We start from the raw sequence: 21555 nt of genomic DNA, 5'->3' as shown, positions 1-21555 counted from the left end.
TAGCACACAGCTTGGACACCCTTGCATACCCCACAAGACATGCCACCAAGTCCAGAACAGACTATGGGAGGCACACAGTACTACATGGAGCCATGACTACAATGGAACTCTATTCCACATCAGGTAACTGATGCAAGCAGTAGAATCAGATTTAATTAACAGATCAAAATACACCTTATGGAACAGTGAGTACTGTGATGATTCACACACACAGGCACAGACACACGCACACGCACTACACACACACACACGCACACACACAGTACATTGTAATATTGTTGTGTGGTGGTATTATAGATTTTATATTGTAGATATGTGGTGGTGTAATAATGTTTAATGATGTACTGTTTTATTCTTTGTATTAACAATCTCAAAAAAGTATACTTTAAGAAATTTTTTGTAATTATATTCCTCAATTTTTTACTGTGTTTAGCTCACATAATATAATAAATGTGGCCAAAACTAATGTAGGCATTAATAAATGCATTTCTATAGCTTCAAAAATATTTTTTTTTAAATGGTGAGGGAGTGCCAAGATGTAGTCACGGTGGCTTGAACACAGCGCCTCCTACTGTCATCTAGTGTACAGTGCATTCGGGAAGTATTCAGACCCCTTGACTTTTTCCACATTTTGTTACCTTACTACCTTATTCTAATATTGATTAAATATAACAAAATCATCATTATTCTATACACCATACCCCATAAACAGGTTTTTAGACATTTTTACAAATGTATATATTTTTTAAATAAATACCTTATGTAAATAAGTATTCAGACCCTTTGCTATGAAACTCGAAAATGAGCTCCGGTGCATGCTGTTTCCATTGATCATCCTTGAGATGTTTCTACAACTTCATTGGAGTCCACCTGTGGTAAATTCAATTGATTGGACATAATTCTGGAAAGGCACACACCTGTCTATGTAATGTCCCACAGTGCATGTCAAAGCAAACACCAAGCCATGAGGTCGAAGGACCTGTCCGTAGAGCTCGAAGACAGGATTAGGGGACGGGTACCAAAACATTCCTGCAGCATTGAAGGTCCCCAAGAACCTGTCCTCCATCATTCTTAAATGGAATAAGTTTGAAACCACAAAGACTCTTCCTACAGCTGGCTGCCTGGCCAAAATGAGCCATCGGGGGAGAAGGGCCTTGGTCAGGGAGGTGACCAAGAACCAAATGGTGACTAACAGAGCTCCAGAGTTCCTCTGTGAAAATAGGAGAACTTTCCAGAAGGACAACCACCTCTGCAGCACTCCACCAATCAGGCCTGGTAGAGTGGCCAGGCGGAAGCCACTCCTCAGTAAAAGGCACATGACAGCCCATTTGGAGTTTGCGAAAAGGCACCTGAAGGACTCTCAGACCATGAGAAACAAGATTCTCTGGTCTCATGAAACCAAGATTGAACTCTTTGGCCTGAATGCCAAGCGTCACTTCTGGAGGAAACCTGGCACCATCCCTACGGTGAAGCATGGACCCATCATCATCCCCGCAGCATCATGCTGTGGGGATGTTTTTCAGCATCAGGGACTGGGAGACTAGTCAGGATCGAGGGAAAGATGAACGAAGCCAAGTACAGAGAGATCCTTGATGAAAACCTGCTCCACAGCGCTCAAGACCTGGGGTGAAGGTTCACCTTCCAACAGGACAGCAACCCTATAAGCACACAGCCAAGACAACGCAGGAGTGGCTTCGGGATCAATTTCTGAATGTCCTTGAGTGGCCCAACCAGAGCCCGGACTTGAACCAGATCAAACATCTCTGGAGAAACCTGAAAATAGCGTGCAGCGACACTCCCCATCCAACCTGACAGAGCTTGAGAGCATCTGTAGATAAGAATGGGAGAAACTCCCCAAATACAGGTGTGCCAAGCTTGTAGCTTCATACACAGGAAGACTCAAGGCTGTAATCGCTGCCAAAGGTGCTTCAACAAAGTACTGAGTAAAGGGTCTGAATACTTATGTAAATGTGATATTTCAGGGGATTTTTTTATACACTTCTAAAAACCTGTTTTTGCTTTGTCATTATGGTGTATTGTGTGTAGATTGATGTGGGGAAAAAACGATGTAATACATTTTAGAATAAGTCTAACATAACAAAATGTAGAAAAAGTCAAGTTGTCTGAATACTTTCCGAATGAACTGTAACTAGCTACCAAGAAGCCATTTCAGGCTGTCGATCAAGTCAGAGTACCTAGCTTGTCTTTCTTAGCTGTTATGCCTGCTGACAAAGTTGACAGACTTTAGAAAAGCAAGCAATTACTAAATATACTGAATAAGACTCACATTCCTTTAAATCTTTATCCAGATTTTAGCAGAGATGCAAAGAAGCATATTTAGTTTCTTTTACAAAATAACCACCAGTCAGGAGGATTCAGACAGCTCAAGTGGTATGCTTAAATATAACATATTTTTTACACAAAATGTATCATAATGATTATAGCTTTGGATTGCAGGAGCAAACTTTTTCAGGTGTTTGAAAAATGCTAAATATGGACCGCCTAATTGGCAAGAGGTAGACTGTAAAATACCAGTGAAGTAAAGTATGGTTTAGGTAAAAATCCACTGACAACACTGCACCCTAGTGGCTTTTTCAAGTATTTCAGTAGAATTCAGTACTTAGAGCAGTAAGATACTTTATGTTCATGAACTTCGTGTTTATTTTGAAAGTTCTCGGCGATCCCCACTTCCACACCAAGCCTCAGCAGGTTTACCACATGTCAAGGTCAGCAAACACTACATCCGTTTTACACCAGCCAGGTCTGAATGCACACACACATATCCTGTAGTGGGGGGTTGGTTGTAAGTCACATGTGGAGGGGGAGGAGTTTGCTTCTTGCTTGAGGTTTTTATCTGGCCAAGTTTCTCTAGGTTGCCATGGTCTTCTTTGGTTGCCATGTTCTGATCATTATGGTCTGGATTAGTTTGGTACAGCCACTCTATACCATAGTTCATCACTGTGCCATATGTATGTTAGGTTCTCATTCTCTCTCTCTATTTTCTCTCTCTCCAGCTCTCCAGCCTCAGGAAGCCAACGGAACTCCAGCGTGTCCTTCAGCCTGCCCCCCTCCTCCTGCACCCCTCCTTCCAGCCTGCCCCCTCACCTCTGCAGCCCCCCGGACACCTCATCCCTCTCCTCACCCCCCTGCCCCTCCTCTTTACCCCACTCTGCCTCGCCCAGCCTCAGCGACCTCTTCGGCCTGCCCACCCCACCCATGGGGAGTACGAGTGGCTTCGGCAGCATGGGCGGTAGCCTTGGTGGAGGGTCCTCGTGCGGTGGCTCGCGCTCCCCCTCGCCACTGACCCTAATGCAGGCCGTAGCCACCTCGGGCAAGCCCTTTGCCTCCAAGCCCGTGGAGCTGTGGAGCAAGCTGGACGTGGCCGACTGGCTGGACAGTCTGAATTTGTCGGAGCATAAAGACGCCTTCCTGGACAACGAGATCGAGGGCGCCCACCTGCCCTCGCTGCAGAAAGAGGATCTGATTGACCTGGGGGTGACGCGGGTGGGCCACCGCATGAACATCGAGAGGGCCCTCAAAATGCTGCAGGACATATAAAGCCAGGGGGTGTGGATTTATCTGAAACACTCTCTGTCCTACCTGTTCTCCTTTTCTGTCTGGGACGATTTAGGAATCGGCCTCTGACTCCTCCCTTCCTGCCTCGACTCTGTGGCGTGTTTGTGTTTGATCATTCCCATTCTGCTTCCCGAGTATCAGGGGGATGTCGGAACCCTGAAGGAACTGCATCAATCCTGAAGGGAGAAAAAGTGGGGAAAATCCTGTATCCTTTTTAGGGATGCTCTTGTCACCACACTTTGGAATATTCTTGAAACGTAGCCCTCAAACACTTTGAAATACTGATAGAAATCCAACCTGGACATTTTTGGAATACTAAAGACTACAACTCCCAATTTGCTTTGGAATACTCAATACTTTTTCAAGCTCCCACAGTGCGGGTGTTTGAAACCAGCTGAGCTGGTCGGCGCTCCTTTTCTATCTTTGCTAGAGTTTCTTCAGAGAATATTTCTTCACTAGAGTCAAACCGTGGGTTATGTTTATGGATGCATCTGACATTGTAGAGACATTTGAAAAACATTAGAAACGAGAACCTTTGCAGAAATGTTTAGCTTAATCCTAAACCATATCACTCGCTGCGAGCAAATACACGCACGCACGCACGCACACACACACACACAGAGATATCCAGCGATGGCCTTCTCCTGAGAGAAACATAATGATGTGTTAGTCTTTTCTAATGCATGGCTGGAGGGGCTCTACTGTAGCAGGCACCACTGTCCCCTTCACATCCCTGTTCATTGTGGAAGGTGTGTGTATTTGCGTTTTGTCAGAGACATGTTTGTGAGGTGTGTGTGCGCAAGCTGTGGGAGGTTTGCTAAATGTGTTTTAGAAAGACATGAGTGAGAGTGTAAGGCCTAGATTCAATCAAATCAAGCGTTAAGCAGTGCTAGCCGACACCCGCATAGCTGATGTTTTGGCGGTGTCGGAGGTGTAACTGTGTTGGAGCTGTCAAATCGGTGATCACTGTCACGAAGCCTCACCCATTTATTTATTGTTAGAAGTTCAAAAATAGAAAGTGTATGCTATATAGAAATCATATAGCACACAATAATATGCTCAAATTGAAAACCATGAAACAAAATAATGAGGATTTCTATCAACCTAATCAAGGTGTAGACTGCATCTCACATTCCGGTGTTCGAACTTGTAAACAGGGCTGCGTGGGATTTATCTTCATGCGATTCTGTGCAGCCAATGGCAATGTCTGTTTTAGGTATAATGCCAGGAGCCGCTTGTTGATTTGACAGCTCTAACACAGTTCCACCTCCGATACTGCCAAAACAACCCTACGCTGGTGTTGGCTGGCGCGGATCTAATATAATCTAGCCCTAAGTGTTGGCGTCATGTGTGTTTTCATCGTCTTCCACACACTTGACAGTGACCCGGACAGGAGTGGAATGCCAGACCCCTTACTCCCTACCCCCGAATCAACCAGCCTCCCTTCAGGCCTATGACAGAAATAATCCACCTATCACAACAACAATTCTCCTGCCATAATATCACCATCTCTCCTCTCTATTCAGCCATCTTTAATCATGTCTAATCACTGAGTGATTCCTTTCAGAGATCAAACATTGTTTTTATATTAATACCAGTGTGTGCTGTTGTGTTATAGGTGAAGGTTAAAAACAATTTGTTGACATAATGATTCTCGACGAGTATTTGAAGACAACCATTTAAAGGGTGAGTGCAAAGTGGGTGTTACTTTGTGATCTGTGTTAACATAGGACACTGTGATAGCTGTCTAAAAACAAGTACACAGTCAAACTTATACTGTGCAATGCAGGGGCCAAGAATACTATAAATAATATAAATTCACTCAAATCTGCTACCCAGACATTCACACAATCTCCGAAGAGGACTTTTTTTTTAATGTAAAGGAACATTTACAAAGTTTGTGTATAATCAGTGTTTGCATTGCCGATGAATCACAAAATGTATTTATTGACAAGAAGAGGTGTTAGTCCTACCTGGTGTTTCCAGAGGGAAGAAAAGAGGTGTGACAGCAGCACCAACTGAGCAGCTATTAGAGGGGTATGGTTTGATCCAGCCAATAAAGGCTTTCGATGATGCATTTGGTCCCTGTTCATTTGAGAATGAGAGGGAGAGTCCTCCGTAAACACTTTACTTAAGCCTGCTGGTAGAAGGCTTGCTTATCAAAAGTTATAAAGTATTATTACTACAGGCTTCAAGTAAAGTGTTACGGAGTCCTTTTCTCAACACCAGGGATGTGTTGAGAAAAGTAGAACAAGATTATCTTCCAATCAAAGCTCCCATCTGACAGCTAATCAATTGTCTCCATCCTTTTTGATGAAACACTGTTATGTCAATGTACCCAGGAAGTGTTTGGTGGCATTGATTTGAAGTAAATTGAATATATTTATTGTTTTGAATGTGTATAAAGGAATGATTTAAGGAAAAGAGTACATCTACAGAATAATTAGATGTATAATATTTCTAAACGGTTCAGAGAGAATTTCTATGAAAGACTATGGCCATTGCATCCACCCTCAGAACTTATTTTCTTATTTCCACTCAATCCCCGTTTTGTGTTTGGATAGTGCCTCAAATGGCTCATTATTCTCTACATAGTGCCCCATTTCTGGCCTCTCTGCCTCTGAACTAGATTAGAACTACCCCAGAATGGACTGCAACGAGAAGTGTGGAAGCCATGCATGCCACTGTACCCCGATGAGACCTATATATTAGAACATATCACTAAAAAGTGAACCGTATTTTGGTGGTCATTCGAGGACATATCCCATGATTCGATCAGTTCACAGTGATGTTCTATGAACATAACCATGATTGTTTGGATTGTGTGCAATTTAGGGTCTCCTGTAGGGCAAAAAAAAAAAAGAAGCTACCTTGGTGAGATTCCTTCATCTGTCTCCCGGTCCCTGTGTGCAACTGTATGGTGATGAAGGGAAGACAAAGGGATGAGGGGGAAAAAAAGGGAATACCAGGCCGACAGAAAGAGAAGACTTGCAGGAGTTATAACACTGCTATAATCCATTCATTATTTTAAAAAGAATCAACAGAAGTGACATAGAAAAAAAAGCACAGTATTTTTTATGATTTATATAGAATTCTATGGAATTTTATAAAAAGACATTTGGAGAGAAATATTCAACTCTGAAGTGTGGTTTGCCAAAAAGTGAAGAAGAAAACAACTATATTATATATAAATATATATTAATAGAAATTAATATCAGATTTATGAGGAAACTAAGAAGCAATATTTATACTGAATGGATATCCTTGGTTGTGGTTTTTTCCCAGTTTTAAGATGAACTATCGTTATATATTATCACCTGTGGATATTATGAACACTGATAGATGAAGTGGACAGAAGACATTTGTCCAATCAAAATATATTTTATATACTATCCTCTGGCCATCACCTGCCTATCTTGAATATTGTAATTTTTGACAATTCCAAATCGCTTAGTCTGTATAAAATGTGTGTATAAATGACTGAAACGCTTTACATTTATACATATCGTCACAGTCCACTGGATTGAAAATTGTCCTGATGACACTTTTATGCTCAACATATATAGAAATGTACAAAAAAAGATTAGTTGTGACTGTTGATTTCATGGAGAGAAAAAAACAACATATCACTAAGCTAATTTATATGTGGAATAGTAGTAGTATTAAGATGCTATACAAATCATCACTGTGTGACTATAAGGCTATGCTACATAAGGACTGGCATGGCTCACTATCCCCCCTACCATCACAACACAGTCCTTCACTTACCCATCGGCAACTATTTGGATACTTTTCCTATTTTCTCTTCTTCTTTTTTCTCTCTTCTCTACTTTTATTTTTCATTCTACATAAATACCAAGACGTTTCCGTCTCTTTTGTGTATATTTGTGTTCATGTTCTCTATGTTGTAATTCCTCATGCGTAGAGTCAACTATCGAATTATCAAAAATTAAAAAGAAAGAGAAGTTCCTTGTAACTGCACTCTTCCTTCCCCCAAAATCCTCAATACTTCTTGTATGGCAACCAAAAGTTACTGTAAGAAATAAATATAATATTGCACTATGGTTGTATTAATTTAATTCCTGATGTGCCTATTTTTGTGTTTGTGCTTCTTTGGATCCGTCTCGAAGGACCATGAAAAAGAGCTGCACCTCCCGAGTCCACTACAAGGTATCCCAGTCATGACCCCACTGTAATGGGGGGTCACGCTGCCGCTCAACAGTATAGCTTCCTTCCTCACTACTACATGTGAACACCCTCTCACTACACAATTTGATGGCACGGGTGGTGACATTGCAAGCTGTGGAGCGAGGTTAACCAATTCAACTCAGCTAGCACTGTTTTTCTATAGTCGTTGGCAAACTGGACATCCAATAGACTGATATTGGATGTCCTTTTTTTAATTCCTTTTTTATGTGCTTTTCTCTCTTGAACTTAAGCATGGGAATCGGGTGCTATACACCTGCCATTCATTGTGGGTGGAGATGGAATAAATTAAAAGGTGTGGCAGAGGTATGTCTATACAGTAGATAATCCATATTCTGACCTTGACTTAAATCCTTAATAATTCCACCACCTTTAAATCACAGTCAAATTGTATTGGTTGCATACACATATTTAGCAGATGTTATAGCGGGTGTGGTGAAATGCTTGTGTTCCTTAGCTCCAACAGTGCAGTAATATCTTAACAATACACAACACACACAAATCAAAAAAAGCAAATAATCATGGAATTAAGAAACGTAGAAATATTAGAAAGAGCAATGTCGGAGTCCAGAGTGTGTCAGACCCGTTTACTTTTTCCACATTTTGTTACGTTACAGACTTATTCTAAAATTGATTAAATAGATTTATAAATCAGTCTACACACAATACCCCACAGTGACAAAAAAAAACGTTTTTTTATCTCTTTTGTTCTTACAAATTAAAACTGAAATATCAGTATTCAAACCATTTACTCAGTACTTTGTTGAAGCACCTTTGACAGCGATTACAGCCTAGGTTTTTCTTGGGTATGACGCTACAAGCTTGGCACACCTGTATTTGGGGAGTTAATTCCATTCTTTTCTACAGATCCTCTGAAGCTCTGTCAAGATGGATGGGGAGCGTCTTTGCACAGCTATTTTCAGTTCTTTCCAGAGATGTTCGATCTGATTCAAGTCTGGGCTCTGACTGGGCCACTCAAGGACATTCAGAGACTTGTGCCGAAGCCAGTCCTGTGTGGTGGTTGTCCTTCTGGAAGGTTCTCCTATTTTCACAGAGGAACTCTGGAGCTCTGTTAGAGTGACCATGTGGTTCTTGGTCACCTCCCTGACCAAGGCCCTTCTCCCCCGAATGCTCGGTTTAATTGCATGGCCAGCTTTTGGAAGAGTCTTTGTGGTTCCAAACTTCTTCCAATTAAGAATGAAGGTGGCCACTGTGTTCTTGGGGACCTTCAATGCTTCAGAAATGTTGGTGTACCCTTCCCCAGATCTGTGCCTCGACAGAATCCTGTCTCGGACCTTGTGGCTTGGTATTTTCTCTGATATACACTGTCAACTGTGGGACCTTATATAGACAGGTGTGTGCCTTTCCAAATCATGTCCAATCAATTTAATTTATCACAGGTGGACTCCAAGTTGTAGAGACATTTCATGAATGATCAATGGAAACAGGATGACGTGAGCTCAATTTCGAGCGTCATAGAAAGGGTCTGAATACTTTTGTAAATAAGGTATTTCTGGTTTTGATTTTTTTCAACATTTCCAAAAATGTCTTAAAACCTGTTTTCGCTTTGTCGTCGTGGGGTATTGAGTGTAAATTGCTGAGGATTTTGTGTTATTTAATCAATTTTAGAATAAGTCTAACGTAACAAAATGTGGAAAAAGTCAATGGGTCTGAATACTATCCGAAGTCACTGTATATACAGTACCAACCAAAGGTTTGGACAGACCTACTCATACAAGGGTTTTTCTTTATTTTTACTATTTTCTACATTGTAGAATAATTGTTTAGACATCTACACTATGAAATAACACATATGTAATCATGTAGTAACTAAAAGATTTTTTTATTTTTATCTAAATATACTTTTTATTTTAGATTCTTCAAAGTAGCCACCCTTTGCCTTGACAGCTTTGCACACTCTTGGCATTCTCTCAACTTGCTTCATGAGGAATGTTTTTCCAACAGTCTTCTCACATATATGCTGAGCACTTGTTGGCTGCTTTTCCTTCACTCTGCGAACAACTCATCCCAACCATCTCGATTGGGTTGAGGTCAGGTGATTGTGGAGGCCAGGTCATCTGATGCAGCACTCCTTCACTCTCCTTGGTCATCAAATAGCTCTTACACAGCCGAGAGATGTGTTTTGGGTCATTGTCTTGTTTAAAAACAAATGATAGTCCCAGTAAGATAGGATTGCATATCACTGCAGAATGCTGTGGTAGGCATGCTGGTTAAGTGTGACTTGAATTTTAAATAAATCACAGACAGTGTCACCAGCAAAGCACCGCCACACCATCACACCTCCTCCATGCTTCATGGTGGGAACCACACATGTGAAGATCATTCGTTCACCTACTCTGTATCTCACAAAGACATAGCGGTTGGGCACCAAAAATCTCAAATTTGGACTCAACAGACAAAAGGACAGATTTCCACCATTCTAATGTCCATTGCTCATGTTTCTTGGCACAAGCAAGTCTCTTATTATTATTGGTGTCCTTTAGTAGTGGTTTCTTTGCAGCAATTCGACCATGAAGGCCTGATTCCCAAAGTCTGCTCTGAACAGTTGATGTGTCTGTTACTTGAACTCTGTGAACATTTATTTGGACTGCAATATCGGAGGCTGGTAACTAATGAACTTTCATCATAGCGCTTGATGGTTTTTGCGACTGCTCTTGACGAAACTTTCAAAGTTCTTGAAAATTTCCGGATTGACTGACCTTCATGTCTTAAAGTAATGATGGACTGTCGTTTCTCTTTGCTTATTTGAGCTGTTCTTGACATAATATGGACTTGGTATTTTACCAAATAGAGCTATCTTCTGTATACCACCCCTACCTTGTAACAACACAACTGATGGCTCAAACGCATTAAGGAAAGAAATTCCACAAATTAACTTTTAACAAGGAACAACTGTTAATTGACTACCTCAATGAAGCTGGTTGAGAGAATGCCAAGAGTGTGCAAAGCTGTGGCTACTTTGAAGAATCTCAAATATAAAATATATTTTGATTTGTTTAACACTTTTTTGGTTACTACATGATTCCATATGTGTTATTTCATAGTTTTGATGTATTCACTATTATTCTACAATATATAAAATAGTTAAAATACAGAAAAACCCTTGAATGTTTAAGTGTGTCCAAACTTTTGACTGGTGCTGTATATATATATATACAGTGGGGCAAAAAAGTATTTAGTCAGCCACCAATTGTGCAAGTTCTCCCACTTAAAAAGATGAGAGAGGCCTGTAATTGTCATCATAGGTACACTTCAACTATCAGACAAAATGAGAAAAAAAATCCAGAAAATCACATTGTAGGATTTTTGGGGGAATTTATTTGCATATTATGGTGGAAAATAAGTATTTGGTCACCTACAAACAAGCAAGATTTGTCTCTCACAGACCTGTAATTTCTTCTTTAAGAGGCTCCTCTGTCCTCCACTCGTTACCTGTATTAATGGCACCTGTTTGAACTTGTTATCAGTATAAAATACACCTGTCCACAACCTCAAACAGTCACACTCCAAACTCCACTATGGCCAAGACCAAATAGCTGTCAAAGGACACCTGAAACAAAATTGTAGACCTGCACCAGGCTGGGAAGACTGAATCTGCAATAGGTAAGCAGCTTGGTTTGAAGAAATCAACTGTGGGAGCAATTATTAGGAAATGGAAGACATAAAAGACCACTGATAATCTCCCTCGATCTGGGGCTCCACGCAAGATCTCACCCCATGGGGTCAAAATGATCACAAGAACGGTGAGCAAAAATCCCAGAACCACACGGGGGGGACCTAGTAAATGACCTGCAGAGAGCTGGGACCAAAGTAACAAAGACTACCATCAGTAACACACTACGCCGCCAGGGACTCAAATCCTGCAGTGCCAGACGTGTCCCCCTGCTTAAGCCAGTACATGTCCAGGCCCGTCTGAAGTTTGCTAGAGAGCATTTGGATGATCCAGAAGAAGATTGGGAGAACGTCATATGGTCAGATGAAACCAAAATAGAACTTTTTGGTAAAAACTCAACTCGTCGTGTTTGGAGGATAAAGAATGCTGAGTTGCATCCAAAGAACACTATACCTACTGTGAAGCATGGGGGTGGAAACATCATGCTTTGGGGCTGTTTTTCTGCAAAGGGACCAGGCGACTGATCCCTGTAAAGGAAAGAATGAATGGGGCCATGTATCGTGAGATTTTGAGTGAAAACCTCCTTCCATCAGCAAGGACATTGAAGATGAAACGTGGCTGGGTCTTTCAGCATGACAATGATCCCAAACACACCGCCCGGGCAACGAAGGAGTGCCTTCGTAAGAAGCATTTCAAGGTCCTGGAGTGGCCTAGCCAGTCTAAAGATCTCAACCCCAAAACATCACTGCTCTAGAGGAGATCTGCATGGAGGAATGGGCCAAAATACCAGCAACAGTGCTGAAAACCTTGTGAAGACTTACAGAAAACGTTTGACCTCTGTCATTGCCAACAAAGGGTATATAACAAAGTATTGAGATAAGTATTTGGTCAATAACAAAAGTTATTTTCCACCATAATTTGCAAATAAATTCATTAAAAAAATCTTACAATGTGATTTTCTGGATTTTTTTCCTTCTCATTTTGTCTGTCATAGTTGAAGTGTACCTATGATGAAAATTACAGGCCTCTCATCTTTTTAAGTGGGAGAACTTGCACAATTGGTGGCTGACTAAATACTTTTTTGCTGGACTAAAGCATCCGCCAACTCCTGGACAGTCTGTGGTGCAACGTGGCGTTGGTGGATGGAGCGAGACATGACGTCCCAGATGTGCTCAATTGGATTCAGGTCTGGGGAACGGGCGGGCCAGTCCATGGCATCAATGCCTTCCTCTTGCAGGAACTGCTGACACACTCCAGCCACATGAGGTCTAGCATTGTCTTGCATTAGGAGGAACCCAGGGCCAACCGCACCAGCATATGGTCTCACAAGGGGTCTGAGGATCTCATCTCGGTACCTAATGGCAGTCAGGCTACCTCTGGCGAGCACATGGAGGGCTGTGCGGCCCCCCAAAGAAATGCCACCCCACACCATGACTGACCCACCGCCAAACCGGTCATGCTGGAGGATGTTGCAGGCAGCAGAACGTTCTCCACGGCGTCTCCAGACTCTGTCCCGTGCTCAGTGTGAACCTGCTTTCATCTATGAAGAGCACAGGGCGCCAATGGCGAATTTGCCAATCTTGGTTTTCTCTGGCAAATGCCAAACGTCCTGCACGGTGTTGTGCTGTAAGCACAACCCCCACCTGTGGAAGTCGGGCCCTCATGGAGTCTGTTTCTGACCGTTTGAGCAGACACATGCACATTTGTGGCCTGCTGGAGGTCATTTTGCAGGGCTCTGGCAGTGCTCCTCCTGCTCCTCCTTGCACAAAGGTGGAGGTAGCAGTCCTGCTGCTGGGTTGTTTCCCTCTTACGGTCTCCTCCACATCTCCTGATGTACTGGCCTGTCTCCTGGTAGCGCCTCCATGCTCTGGACACTACACTGACGGACACAGCAAACCTTCTTGCCACAGCTTGCATTGATGTGCCATCCTGAATGAGCTGCACTACCTGAGCCACTTGTGGTAGCATGAGACGGAGTCTACAACCCACACTAGAGTGAAAGCACCGCCAGCATTCAAAAGTGACCAAAACATCAGCCAGGAAGCATAGGAACTGAGAAGTGGTCTGTGTTCAACACCTGCAGAACCACTCCTTTATTGGGGGTGTCTTGCTAATTGCCTATAATTTCCATCTGTTGTCTATTCCATTTGCACAACAGCATGTGAAATGTATTGTCAATCAGTGTTGCTTCCTAAGTGGACAGTTTGATTTCACAGAAGTGTGATTGACTTGGAGTTACATTGTGTTGTTTAAGTGTTCCCTTTATTTTTTTGAGCAGTGTATATATAGAGTACTTAATTGAGCTGTTCTTGCCATAATATGGACTCAGTCTTTCACCAAATAGGGCTTTTTTTCACCTTTATTTAACCAGGTAGGCCAGTTGAGAGCAAGTCCTCATTTAAAACTGCGACCTGGCCAAGATAAAACAAAGCAGTGTGACAAAACAACAACAAAGTTAAACATGGGATAAACAAACGTACAGTCAATAACACAATAGAAAAGTCTATATACAGTGTGTGCAAATGTAGTAAGATTAGGAAGGTAAGGCAATAAATAGGCCATAGTGGCAAAATAATTACAATTTAGCATTAACACTGGAGTGATAGATGTGCAAGTAGAGATACTAGGGTGCAAAAGAGCAACAACAAAAAATAACAATATGGGGATGAGGTAGTTGGGTGGGCTATTTGTAGATGGGTTGTGTACAGATGCAGTGATCGGTATGCTGCTCTGACAGCTGATGCTTAAAGTTAGTGAGGGAGATATGTCTCCAGCTTCAGTGATTTTTGCAATTCGTTACAGTCATTGGCAGCAGAGAACTGGAAGGAAAGGCAGCCAAAGGAGGTGTTGGCTTTGGGGATGACCAGTGAAATATACCTGCTGGAGCACGTGCTACAGGTGGGTGTTGCTATGGTGACAAGTGAGCTGATATAAGGCGGGGCTTTACCTAGCAAAGACTTATAGATGACCTGGAGCCAGTGGGTTTGGCAACAAATATGTAGCGAGGGCCAGCCAACGAGAGCATACAGGTCGCATTGGTGGGTATTGTATGGGGTTTGGGTGACAAAACGGATGGCACTGTGATAGACTGCATCCAATTTGCTGAGTAGAGTGTTGGAGGCTATTTTGTAAATGACATCGCCGAAGTCAAGGATCGATTGGATAGCTCGTTTTACGAGGGTATGTTTGGCAGCATGAGTGAAGGAGGCTTTGTTGCGAAATAGAATGCCGATTCTATATTTAATTTTGGATTGGAGATGCTTAATGTGAGTCTGGAATGAGAGTTTACAGTCTAACCAGACACCTAGGTATTTGTAGTTGTCCACATATTCTAAGTCAGAACTGTCCAGAGTAGTGATGCTAGTCGGGCTGGCGGGTGCGGGTAGCAATCGGTTGAAGAGCATGCATTTAGTTTTACTAGCATTTAAGAGCAGTTGGAGGCCACGGAAGGAGTGTTGTATGGCATTGAAACTTGTTTGGAGGTTTGTTAACACAGTGTCCAAAGAAGGGCCAGGTGTATACAGAATGGTGTCGTCGGCTATCTTCTGTATACCAACCCTACCCTGTCACAACATAACTGATTGACTCAAACGCATTAACGAAAGAGATTCCACAAATGAACAAGGCACACCTGTTAATTGAAATTCATTCCAGTTCCTCCCTCACAAAGCTGATTGAGAGAATGCCAAGAGTGTGCAAAGCTGTCATGAAGGCAAAGGGTGGCTACTTTGAGGAATCTCAAATATAAAATATATTTTGATTTGCTTAACAATATTTTTGTTACTACATGATTACATATGTGTTAGTTTTGATGTCTTCACTATTATTCTACAATGTAGAAAACAGTACAAGTAAAGATAAACCCTTGAATGAGTAGGTGTCCAAACTTTTGACTGGTACAGTATATATATATACACACACACTGCATGACCAAAAGTATGTGCATATCTACCCATCGATCATCTCACAGAATTATGTCGAGGTACAGATCTGGCGAAGGGTACCAAAATATTTTATGCAGCATTGAGAAGAGCCTTGGTCAGGGAGGTGAACAAGAACCCGATGGTCACTCTGACAGAGCTTCAGAGTTGAACCAACCCACTCCTCCCTCTAATAACACTGGTCCAAGCCAAAGACAAGCCCAAAGCCCCTTCATGCTGGCAGCTAGTGGGAGGATGACTGAGGAGAGGGTGAATGAGTGCCACCTAGCCGTGACCAAATTCATAGTGAAAGGCCTACACCCGTTTGCAACAGTGGTGTCCAAGGGCTTTAGGTAACAGTCTGTCAGTATATATTGAGTTGTATTCATTTTTAGGATATAGTAGTATAGAACGGTTGTATGTTAGTCCCATCACTCCACAATACACAACAATTTGATAATTCAACACATGAAAACTCCCTCCAGGAGTTACCTCAGTGACACATTTAATTCCTACCTGGTATGGTGTAGAAAAGGCCAACGTGATCACTGAGCTGAAGGACGTGCCAAAGCTGGCCATCACATCAGATGGGTGGACCAGCCTCTGTCAGGACTACTATCTCACTGTTACAGTGCACTACACAAGCCACGGTAGTGTAAAACAGAAGGTCCTCCACAAAATTACTTCCATTGATAAATGGGCAGCCCGAATCAGAGCAGTGGTCGTGTGGTTCAAGAGATCCTCAATGCCCAACAGTCTTGAAGGAAAAGCAGCAGCTCCTTGGAAAGAAGCCAGTTCAATCTATTGAAGTATTATTTGGAAAATCCTACATTCAGTGGGTTTGTGCCCATAGGCGACGTTGTTGCTGGTGATGACCTGCCTTACAACAGGCCAACAAGTCCAGCCTCTCTCAGCCTATTGCGGACAGTCTGAGCACTGATATAGGGATTGTGCATCCCTGGTGTAACTCGGGCAGTTGTTGTTGCCATCCTGTACCTTTCCCGTAGGTGTGATGTTCGGATGTACCGATCCTGTGCAGGTGTTATTACACGTGGTCTGCCACTGCGAGGATGATCAGCTGTCTGTCCTGTCTCCCTGTAGTGCTGTCTTAGGCGTCTCACGGTACAGACATTGCAATTTATTTTCCTGGCCACATCTGCAGTCCACATGCCTCCTTGCAGCATGCCTAAGGCACGTTCACGCAGATGAACAGGGACCCTGGGCATATTTCTTTTGGTGTTTTTCAGAGTCAGTAAAAGGCCTCTTTAGTGTCCTAAGTTTTCTTAACTGTGACCTTAATTGCCTACCGTCTGTAAGCAGTTAGTGTCTTAACAACCTTTCCACAGGCGCATGTTCATTAATTGTTTATGGTTCATTGAACAAGCATGGGAAACATCCCTTAACAATGAAGATCTGTGAAGGTATTTGGATTTTTACAAATTATCTTTGAAAGACAGGGTCCTGAAAAAGGGACGTTTCTTTTTTTTGCTGAGTTTAGCTACAGTATGTGCTACAGCATAATCAAAGTGAGGACAGTGGGAAGTCTGCTGTATACTTATGGCCTATTGTAACCTGGAGTCACAACTGTCCAGTACTCCTCACCCCACCCTAAACTCTGCCCTTAAAAGAATTACCATTAAAAATGCCTGTTTATCTCAATGTTTTCATTGAGACCAAAGAGAACAGACTGTGTCCACTCGTGGACATCGAAAGAAGCTGGCTTGCTGAAAACTATGGCGCTACCGGTACATGTTGAAGAGGGTGAGGGATGACAGACACACCTGTGAGCTCTGGAACTCCGCCTCCGACAGGCAGAGGCAACATACTTGGCAGGTTCGTCAGGTCGTCGGTTCACCCTGACATTTCCATTCCTCTTCTGACAACAGAACTTGACGAACTGCTCACCACGAGTGATACCACGAGTGGACACAGAACACCAACTGGGATGGATCCCGAGGCAAATTTGGCTTACCAGTGAACCTCAGAGTATTCATCATGAATACTGTGTTTCCGAAGTTTCTGTCCATGAGTGATGCAACCCGAAAAATAATGTGAAACAGAGTTAATGAGTACTTGAGGTCACCGAGAAAGTCTGGACATTTATTTTATTTAACTAGGTAAGTCAGTTAAGAACAAATTATTATTTTTAAATGATGGCCAAACAACCAAACCCTCCCCTAACCCAGATGACACTGGTCCAATTGTGCGATGCCCTATGGGACTACCGATCAAGGGCGGTTGTGATACAGCCCGGGATCGAACCAGGTTCTGTAGTGCCACCACTAGGCACATTGATAAGGGAAAGCAGGCTAAGGAATTGAGCATACAGTATATAGGATACAGTAAACATTTCATTGTCCTGTTGGTTTTAGCCTCACTGCACAGTAGCCCATAAACAGTATTATTTTTATTTTTTTTACTTTCAAAATGCATATCTAATTCAATAAAATATTTCTACCACTATCGATGCTGTTATTATTTTTAGAATACAGTTCTTGGGCTGACAGTAGTGATGGTCATTGGTCACAGATCACACATTGATGAGCCATTAAATTGGACGATAGCCAGCCAGCCGAAATCCTCATAATAGCAGATGGGTGATCGAAACTCAGTTGTATCTGGCCACCCAGACAAACCCCTACAAATATGTCAATTTATTATAATCCACATAATTCACCCTACAAAAAAATCCCAACATTTCTGGCTGAAAGTACATTTGAAGTCCTGCTTATCCGTTTATAGAATAATTAGCATTATTTTATTTCTCAACTGGTAATTGAAGCGTGCCTCACATTCACCATTCAAGTGCAGGAAACAGGCTATCAAAGCGTCACCCAACGCTTTACAATGTGAGCTGGAGGCATTTTGAAAACATGTTTTCAAACACTTGTTTTTCACAAGTGTAGCAGGTCTGCAAATAACGTTTCCCACTCCGAGAATGATAAATGACCTGTAATTCATACATTCATTCAAAATATTGGAATACAAAAGCAGCCAGCCACCCATGATGGGCTAGCAGGACAACAGACTCCGGCAAAATAGATTTATATTTTTAGGGACTTGAAATGTATTAATGGATGCTTGCCTATTAATGATAATGACATTAAGGAGATCAAGGAGGAGTAAGCTCTAGCAGTTTTGACATGTATCTTCCAAACAGTGGCTGACGAGCAAATGCGATCTAATGCAAACGTCTCGGCGACATCTTGCCAATGTGCAAACGCTCTCCATACTACATCGGCCCGTCCAGATGTCGGTGAGATGTATGTGTGCTGTAATGATGGAATGATAGATTGATATATATTGAAGTCGTCCTTTAGGCCAATATGTAAGTTAAGACAGCTACAGTAAACAGGACTCTTCGTCCTACAGCCCTTACATGTCATTTCAATAAAAACCTTGAACCCACTTCTCTGAATTTACTAAATATTTAGCAGTATGCTTAGATTAAGATAAATATCATTTTAAAAAACTTACTGAGCATTTCATCCTTAAAAACCCATGGGGGTCTGATGTGCGGTATGCATATTAATAGTAGAATAGCTGGGACTCAACAAGTAGCCTACCAATATCTGCCAGTCTAATAAATGCATTTATACACAAATCACAAATAAATCCATTAATATTGTGTTTAGGAAGGTCATAGAAAAACATGATACTAAGACAAAATAATAGAATAGCATGTTTTAAGATGCATTTCTCTGTGCTATCGTAGCTGAGGCTATGGTTGCTTCATATAAATACAATTGTTTGTCGCACTGCTTTTCTTTATCTTGGCCAGGTCGCAGTTGTACATGAGAACTTGTTCTCAACTGGCCTACCTGGTTAAATAAAGGTGAAATAAAATGATTTTTTATTAACTTATGCTATTTCAGGTATAGCAACTAAAAACGTCTGGTCTGCATGAACCTCTGTAGTATTATTTGGGAAAGTAAGCAAGCGCCAACAAGCTTCATAAAGTCCCCTTCAAAGGCATCTTCTGGTGGATTCAACGACCATTAACAGCATTGAGGCTGACAATGGCTGACAGTAAAATACTATGACGTCATGCACTTAACATGCTGTACCATACCGCAGCAACTTTTATGAGGAACCACTGTACATTTCAAAAGTGCTGAACAAATAGTTATATTGACATGTCCGTCTTTACACCGTCATTGTCTTAATAGAAATGAATGGATTGCCTCTTATGATTGGATTGCCCCTCTCCCCGTTCCCTTATGCCATAGTTTGTACATCTCAATTGTCAGTAGAAACCACATTTGTTTAAGCAAGTCAGTCATATCAGCTAAGTTTTTTTTAAAGGCAGTAAATGAAACTGAATTAACAGTTTTGGTGCCACACAATGTTTCGCTCATGTCACTGCTACACCTGGCTAAGGATTCACTCCATGGTGCTGAAAAGAAAGATCTGCTGTTGGGACAGCTTTATGTAGACCCTAACAGTTTGTGGGCACCGTTTGTCACTGTTATAGTGCAATTAAGTCAAATATTAGTAGTCAAATACACATTTTTAGCAGATGTTATTGCTGGTGTAGTGAAATGCTTGTGTTCCTAGTTCCAGCAGTGCAGTAGTATCTTACAAATCAAAGTGTGTCACGTGCGCCGAATACAACCTTACAGGGAAATGCTTACTTACAGGCTCTAACCAATAGTGCAAAAAAAGGTATTAGGTGAACAATATGTAAGTAAAGAAATAAAACAGTAAAAAGACAGGCTATATACAGTAGCGAGGCTACATACAGACACCGGTTAGTCAGGCTGATTGAGGTAGTATGTACATGTAGGTATGGTTAAAGTGACTATGCATATATGATGAACAGAGTAGAAGTAGCGTAAAAGAGGGGTTGGCAGGTGGTGGGACACAATGCAGATGCCCTGGTTAGTCAATGTGCGGGAGAACTGATTGGTTGGCCCAATTGAGGTAGTATGTACATGAATGTATAGTTAAAAGGTACTATGCATATATGGTAAACAGAGCAGCAGAGGAGTAAAAAGGGGGGGCACAATGCAAATAGTCCGGGTAGCCATTTGATTACCTGTTCAGGAGTCTTATGGCTTGGGGGTAAAAACTGTCGAGAAGCCTTTTTGTCCTAGACTTGGCACTCCGGTACCTCTTGCCATGCGGGGTAGAGAGAACAGTCGATAGCTGGAGTCTGACAATTTTTAAGGCCTTCCTCTGACACCGCCTGGTGTAGAGGTCCTGGATGGCAGGCAGCTTAGCCCCAGTGATGTACTGGGCCGTACGCACAACCCTCTGTAGTGCCTTGTGGTCAGAGGCCGAGCAGTTGCCGTACCAGCGAGTGATGCATCCAGTCAGGATGCTCTCGATGTTGATGGCTTGTTGATGACCATTTTACAGTCTGATGGCCTTGAGATAAGTACATCAATTAATGTATTGTTTAGTGTTGTGGGTTGGCTGGCATGCTTTTTTTGTTTGCCAGATGCTAAAAATGCACACGGATACCTTGTAATCGCAGAAGACAAATGGGAAACCAGTCATATGTAAGTAAACTGAAGCATATGAACATAACATTCCCACAGTAAAGTTTATGAAATGCTGTGCCATTATGCAACATTTACATTCTAGGGCCTTTTAACTTGCAGGGATGGGCACTCTCAAATGTCTTAATTATAGGCTACCAACTTTTTCTGTTTTCTATTTTCAGTGGTGTAAAGTACTTAATAGAAAATGACTCAAGTGAAAGTCACCCAGTATAATACTCTAGTATAATACTACTAGAGTGAGTCTAAAATTATTTGGTTTTAAATATACTGAAGTATCAAAAGTAAAAGTATGAATAATACAAATTCCTTATATTTAAACAAACCAGATGGCACAATATATTACATTTACGATTAGCCTGGGTCACACCCCAACACTCGCATAATTTACAAATGAAGAATTTGTGTTTAGTGAGTCGGCCAGATCATATGTGGTACGGATGACCAGCGACGTTCTCTTGATAAGTGTGTTAATTGGACCACTTTCTGTCCTGCTAAGCATTCAAAATGTAATGAGTATTTTTGGTTGCCAGGGAAAATGTATGGAGTGAATTGTACTTTACTTCACTACATTCCTAAAGAAAATAAGTTGTCAAAAATACAAATGGTCAAGTACATTTACCAACAAAAAAATTTTTTTTTTTAAAAGTAAGGGATCTTTACTTTTACTCAAGTATGGCTATTGGGTACTTTTTCCACCACTGCCTATTTCTAT

General features: G+C 41.8%; 1 protein-coding gene across 2 annotated transcripts in view; it reads left to right on the top strand.

Annotated features, from left to right (window-relative positions):
- Nucleotides 1–7640, top strand: part of LOC112232149 (SH3 and multiple ankyrin repeat domains protein 2-like) — a 248759-nt gene extending 241119 nt beyond the window's left edge. For both annotated transcript variants that reach the window (XM_042330747.1, XM_042330746.1), the window contains one exon: nt 3015–7640. In XM_042330747.1, coding sequence (XP_042186681.1) covers nt 3015–3558 — 544 coding nt within the window. In that variant the 3' untranslated portion in view covers nt 3559–7640. The remainder of the gene's footprint in view (nt 1–3014) is intronic.
- Nucleotides 7641–21555: the final 13915 nt, after the last annotated feature.

Source organism: Oncorhynchus tshawytscha, linkage group LG12, assembly GCF_018296145.1.
Source record: "Oncorhynchus tshawytscha isolate Ot180627B linkage group LG12, Otsh_v2.0, whole genome shotgun sequence".
Classification (NCBI taxonomy): domain Eukaryota; kingdom Metazoa; phylum Chordata; class Actinopteri; order Salmoniformes; family Salmonidae; genus Oncorhynchus; species Oncorhynchus tshawytscha.
This window is presented reverse-complemented; position numbering and strand designations above follow the sequence as displayed.